The 7,290-nt window shown below is 36.7% G+C and overlaps 1 protein-coding gene across 1 annotated transcript; it reads right to left on the minus strand.

The window, feature by feature from the left end:
• Positions 1–2,765: 2,765 nt before the first annotated feature.
• On the minus strand, positions 2,766–5,134 carry ankrd45 (ankyrin repeat domain 45; the record flags this gene model as incomplete). The annotated part of the gene is made up of 5 exons (XM_079819436.1): positions 2,766–2,797; positions 3,292–3,430; positions 3,512–3,606; positions 3,683–3,850; positions 4,897–5,134. The coding sequence occupies 5 exons, from the start codon at positions 5,132–5,134 to the stop codon at positions 2,766–2,768; spliced, it is 672 nt and encodes a 223-aa protein (XP_079675562.1).
• Between the last annotated feature and the right edge of the window lie 2,156 nt (positions 5,135–7,290).

Here is a 7,290-nt window from a genome sequence, read left to right on the forward strand (position 1 = left end):
ACAACCCTTTCACACTTCCCAATCCACGCCGCTTTTCCACCTCAATCACACGCTGGGATTCAGGAAAGACTAAAACATGACCGAGAGAATCGATCAGCACACACGTGCGCTTTAAACCGGGTTTACTGGGCATACCTGTCCATTTCACAAGCTTTATTACACAGCTCAGAAATACATATTGTATTTATTGAACGTGAAAAAGAGACATTGTTAAACAGATGTGGACTGATTATCTCTGACTCTCTGAGACATCTGCTGGCTAATCTCGAGCAAACATGTCATATTTCTATTGATTTGACATTATAAATAAGTTTTGCTTTTAGTTCTTGAGGAACATATTTTTGTAGCCATAACCCGATTAAAAAGTGTAATATTCAATATTGGAGATATTTAAGATATGATTTAGCGGAACATGAAAGGTGGTCTTTGTCTCCCTCTGTTGTTAATTTAGAAAAAGTACAATGCATGTTTCTAAATTAAACATTTAAAGGGTTAGTTCAACCAAAAATGAAAATGACCCCATGATTTCCTCTCCCTCAGCTCATCCTAGGTGTGTGTGACACAATCAGAGTTATATTAATAATGTCCTGACTCTTCCACGCTTTATAATGGCAGTGAATTACTGTTTCTGTTTAGAAGTCCATAAAAGTGCATCTGTCCATCATAAAAGTGCATCTATCCATCATAAAAGTGCATCTGTCCATCATAAAAGTGCATCTGTCCATCATAAAAGTGCATCTATCATCATAAAAGTGCATCTATCCATCATAAAAGTGCATCTGTTTATCATAAAAGTGCATCTATTCATCATAAAAGTGCATCTATCCATCATAAAAGTGCATCTGTCCATCATAAAAGTGCATCTATCCATCATAAAAGTGCATCTATCCATCATAAAAGTGCATCTATCATCATAAAAGTGCATCTATCCATCATAAAAGTGCATCTGTTTATCATAAAAGTGCATCTATTCATCATAAAAGTGCATCTATCCATCATAAAAGTGCATCTGTCCATCATAAAAGTGCATCTATCCATCATAAAAGTGCATCTATCCATCATAAAAGTGCATCTATCCATCATAAAAGTGCATCTGTTTATCATAAAAGTGCATCTATCATCATAAAAGTGCATCTATCCATCATAAAAGTGCATCTGTTTATCATAAAAGTGCATCTATCCATCATAAAAGTGCATCTATCCATCATAAAAGTGCATCTGTCCATCATAAAAGTGCATCTATCCATCATAAAAGTGCATCTATCCATCATAAAAGTGCATCTGTCCATCATAAAAGTGCATCTATCCATCATAAAAGTGCATCTATCATCATAAAAGTGCATCTGTCCATCATAAAAGTGCATCCATCCATCATAAAAGTGCATCTGTCCATCATAAAAGTGCATCTGTCCATCATAAAAGTGCATCTATCATCATAAAAGTGCATCTGTCCATCATAAAAGTGCATCCATCCATCATAAAAGTGCATCTGTCCATCATAAAAGTGCATCTGTCCATCATAAAAGTGCATCTGTCCATCATAAAAGTGCATCTGTCCATCATCATAAAAGTGCATCCATCCATCATAAAAGTGCATCTGTCCATCATAAAAGTGCATCTGTCCATCATAAAAGTGCATCCATCCATCATAAAAGTGCTTCTGTCCATCATAAAAGTGCATCTATCCATCATAAAAGTGCATCTGTCCATCATAAAAGTGCATCTGTCCATCATAAAAGTGCATCTGTCCATCATAAAAGTGCATCTGTCCATCATAAAAGTGCATCTATCCATCATAAAAGTGCATCTGTCCATCATCATAAAAGTGCATCTGTCCATCATAAAAGTGCATCTGTCCATCATAAAAGTGCATCTGTCCATCATAAAAGTGCATCTATCCATCATAAAAGTGCATCTATCCATCATAAAAGTGCATCTATCCATCATAAAAGTGCATCTGTCCATCATAAAAGTGCATCTATCCATCATAAAAGTGCATCTATCCATCATAAAAGTGCATCTGTCCATCATAAAAGTGCATCTGTCCATCATAAAAGTGCATCTATCCATCATAAAAGTGCATCTGTCCATCATAAAAGTGCATCTATCCATCATAAAAGTGCATCTGTTCATCATAAAAGAGTATCTATCCATCATAAAAGTGCATCTATCCATCATAAAAGTGCATCTGTCCATCCTAAAAGTGCATCTGTCCATCATAAAAGTGCATCTGTCCATCATAAAAGTGCATCTATCCATCATAAAAGTGCATCTGTCCATCATAAAAGTGCATCTATCCATCATAAAAGTGCATCTATCCATCATAAAAGTGCATCTATCCATCCTAAAAGTGCATCTGTCCATCATAAAAGTGCATCTGTCCATCATAAAAGTGCATCTATCCATCATAAAAGTGCATCTATCCATCATAAAAGTGCATCTGTCCATCATAAAAGTGCATCTATCCATCATAAAAGTGCATCTGTCCATCATATATTCACTATTGGAGATATTTAAGATATGATTTAGAGGAACATGAAAGATGGCCTTTATCTCCCTCTACTGTTTATTTAGAAAAAGTACATTGCATGTTCTAAATTAACCATTTAAATCAGCAATAAATGTATACATTTTATTTACATTGTGTGTCATGAATCATATAATGTTCATCTAATGGTTTAATTATTAGTCTTTGAAAAGACTAAATGCAGAACACAGAGTGTTTTATTAATATATTTATTGTCATATTTCTGTGCAATGTAGTTCTAATGCTTTCTTGTCTTCGTTGTGGCTTCAGCTGTGAATAAATAAAACACAAAAACTTAATTTAGGGAATAAAAAGTAAAAGACAAGAACATGTAGATAAAAGAAAAACACATGTGACCCTTGACCTCAACAGCAGTGCTGCGTCTCACGGGTATATCTGTGGCATTGAGTGGGTCAAAATTATCCATTTTTCTTTCAAGCCAAAAATCATTAGGATATTAAGATCATGTTCCATGAAGATATTTGGTCAATGTTCATATCATAAATGTATTATTAGTAGTAATATGCATTGCTAAGGACTTCATTTGGACAACTTTAAAGGAGATTTTCTCAATATTTAGATGTTTTTGCACCCTCAGATGTTCAAATATTGTCCTATCCTGACAAACCATACATCAGTGAGAGATGATTTATTCAGCTGAAGATGAGCTGTACATCTCCCTTATGACTGCTGTTGAGCTCCAGGGTCACATTTGGCAGAATTGTACTGGGTTTACAAATGAATTATAGAGCCGTTATACTCACGTTGTGAGTTAAGCTTGAGCAGAACAGGTGCCAGTGCGTCTTCCAGGAGCTTCTTCTGTTCAGCAAAGTCTTGAATCGTTGCAGTTTTGGTGTTGTGCATCCAGTCTGATTTAGCTGAACAGATGTTCATACACATGTTCTATAGCAACACACAAATCGTGATTAGACAGTGTGTATTTTGGGGTTTGCTAACTATTTCCGTACGGATATAATGAATTACCTTGTCCTCCTTACTGAGCTTTCCTTGAACTTTCTCCTGATCAGATATAATGTCTCTGATTTCTTGTATTAATGCTCGCAAACTCTGTTTGGCCTCTGTTAGGAGAAAGAAAATCATCTGTATTATAAATCACAACAAGATTTAATGTGCTGAAATCTTTCACTTTCTCACCAGCCCATGTCAGGTACTCTGCGCAGTGCAGTTTGTCATAACGTCGGGCCACATCCACAGCCTTTTCTCCACGGAAATTGGTAGCTTGAAAATCAGCGCTGAGCTCCACCAAAGTTTTCAAAGTGTCCAGATGACCCCACATGGCAGAGCAATGCAATGGAGAGTAACCTACAGAACCAGACTGATTATTCATCAACAGCAGTGCTGCGTCTCACGGGTATATCTGTGGCGTTTATGGGTCAAAATTATCCATTTTTCTTTTATGCCAAAAATCATGAGGATATTAAGATCATGTTCCATGAAGATATTTGGTCAATGTTCATATCATAAATGTATTATTAGTATTAATATGCATTGCTAAGGACTTCATTTGGACAACTTTAAAGGAGATTTTCTCAATATTTAGATGTTTTTGCACCCTCAGATGTTCAAATATTGTCCTATCCTGACAAACCATACATCAGTGAGAGATGATTTATTCAGCTGAAGATGAGCTGTACATCTCAGTTTCAACAAATGGACCAATAGTGGTCTAATAGTCAGTGCAACATTATAAATGGTAAACAATACACTCTTAAAAATGTAGATGAATTCCCATGGCAATGTCACAGAAGAACCATGTTGTGTTCCCCAAAGAACTTCAGTAAATAGTTATTAAAAGAACCCTTTAAAGGACATGTGAACCATCTGGAGAACCTTTTCCAGTTTAAATAGGCCTAACCAATGGAAAGGGTCAAAGTTCTTCATTAAAATCACAGATATACCAACAAAGAGCTGGTTTGTCGTTCTTGACTGGTCTCCCAGACTGGTTTTAAAGGGGTTTTAAACAATTTCAAATCAGCTCAGACCAGCAAACCAGATCAGTTTTAGTAGTTTAGTGGGTTATTTCAGCCGGGTAGGCTAGCCCAAATACTAAAAAAATACTAGTATACTATAGTAAAATTACTCTAGTAAATACTATAGTGTTTTTGAACCGTACTTTAGTAAATATACTACAGTAAATTAACAAAGTGTAGTAAATACTATAATATACTACAATATAGTACTATAGTATGGTTCAAAAACACTATAGTATTTAGGCTACTAGAGTAATTTTACTATAATATACTATTTTCTATTCTGTCTTATTATGCTAAATAACCTTTACTGCGGGAGTTTAATTAGCCAACCAATAACTAGCCTACTTTTTTTTAATGAAATAACTTGCTAATTACCGCGCGCTGTGAATTCATTGACGTCAGCGCCGTTCTGCACGAGCACGCGCACGACTTCGCTCCGTCCTAACGTACAAGCAGCAAACAGCGCGTTCCGCCCCACCTCATCTTTCTCAGACAGAATATTCTCCTGTTGATGAGTATCAGCGGCACTCTCGCTTTCTAAAAGACGCTTAAGTCCCTCTGCATCACCATCTAAAGCACATAAAAGCACAGTTTTCTCCTCAGCTGACCGCATTATGACTCGCGGAAGAGTGATGTTGTTGTTGTGCGCGCCTCGTCTCTATGGCAACCGGGCAGCCATTTTGTTTATTATGTTCGCTGGCCGCTAGATGAGGCTGCTGTTTGTGTTATGAAACCAGAAGAGCTGGGAATCTGAACTGAGAAATTACATATTCTTGATGGTAGAAGATCCGGAGAAGAAGAAATGAAGCACATAGCATCAACCCTTTATTTATGTCTTGCAGAATGTTATTATCAAGTCTGAGATAATTGTCAAAACATGTCCTAAACACACAAAAGCCCTATTTATTTTTAAGTTACATCTAAAGGAAATGTGTATACTCAGGACATCATTGCTCATACTTTAAAATCATTTCTTTGGTATTATTTTAAAAGCACACTCTTGGAAACGCATGTCGTACGTCACAATGTAAAACTGCCAAACAAAGTGTTTAAAAAATGTTTTGTGTCTCCTCACGTGGGTGAATGAGGGCGATTGGGTCACTTTTTGCCATTGAGATGACTTGGAAAAAGTGAATTGCATCAACTCTGTCAGGAGTTTCTATAACCCTGGATAAATCAGGCAGTGTCAGGGCAGCTTTAACTCTGAGGAGCACTTACTATTTCCTGCTCATTGTGGATCTCACAGCCGGGCACATAGTCCTGGAAGTTATTTTTAATATTTTAAACAAACAATATTGAAGTCTCTGAGGTCACAGCCTTATGTCATCTCCGTCATCGCAGTGTAATAGTTTCTGTAAATAGTTGTGGGGTAAATCCTGCAATTTTTTATATGTTTATTAAGGCAGCTACAACTCAGGGAAAAAAATAAATAACACAACACGTGGTTAACGTGGAATTAAAAAAAAAAAAGTCAACTCTGTCAGGTTTTATGTCTGAGGGTTGACAAGTGCTCTCAAAAAGTCTGTATAATGTTTTTTTTTTTTTTTTTTTTTTACATATGAGGCATTCTTCTAAAGCTATTTCATGATTATATTTACATATACTGTAGCCTATATCTGGCCCCAGCTTTTAACCCAGTGAATGGGTTGTTTTTAGCCCAGCGATTGGGTTATTTTAACCCAGCGGTTCAGCGATTGGGTTGTTTTAACCCAGAGAATGAGTTTTTTTAACCCAGTGGTTGGGTTGTTTTAGCCCAGCGATTGGGTTGTTTTAACCCAGTGAATGAGTTGTTTTAGCCCAGTGATTGGGTTATTTTAACCCAACGGTTCAGCGATTGGGTTGTTTTAACCCAGAGAATGAGTATTTTTAACCCAGAGAATGCATTGTTTTAACCCAGCGATTGGGCTGTTTTAGCCCAGCGATTGTGTTATTTTAACCCAGCAGTTGGGTTGTTTTAGCCCAATGATTGGTGTTTTTAACCCAGCGATTGTTTTTTTTTTAGCTCAGCGATTGGGTTATTTTAGCCCAACGATTGGGTTGTTTTAACCCAGCGGTTAAGATAAGATATGTATTGTAAGTCATATTTTTTTCTTCTTCTTCTAAATGAAAAGGATTTTTAGGTGAATTCTCAAGCTGATGATGTATTAGTATGAGTTGATGTACTAATCCACTTCGTTTAGTATTTACACAGTGTTTTTCAAAGAGAGGAAGAGCGGAAACAATCATGAGGAATAGGGACATTTCTTGTGGTAAATTTGTGATATTTCATTTAAAAGGGAAAAAGATCATATGACACACATAAAGGTTACTTCACGTGATTATAAGCAATGGAAAGTCAAATGACAGGGAAATTTGTAAGAGTGCAGATTCACTTTTGTCGATACGTTATGGCATTGTGTACATTCCAGCAAACAAGAACTTCCTCATTTGAGTAAAACCAGGAACATTAATTGTTCAAATATGATGACTAGTTTGAACATCTGAAGGCTATTGCAAAATCTGGGTCACCTGAGCTCATCGGTGTCCATCATCAGACGAAGAAGTGACGCAAGGAATTATGTGGAGAAGCATCACTTCCTTCGGGATATTAGTGACATCCTGTCATGCCACACTGAGTCGCATTGCTGAAGACATGGAACGATCACGTTACAGAGAGAGAGAGTGTGTGTGTGTGTGTGTGTGTGTGTGTGTGTAAAGAATGTGGAATGAATGTATTGGTGTCAAAGGTTCTGCTTTCAAGTGTCCACTCCTGACCTGCCATCAGTCCAG

The sequence above is a fragment of the Gobio gobio genome, assembly GCF_949357685.1.
Source record: "Gobio gobio genome assembly, chromosome: 6".
Classification (NCBI taxonomy): domain Eukaryota; kingdom Metazoa; phylum Chordata; class Actinopteri; order Cypriniformes; family Gobionidae; genus Gobio; species Gobio gobio.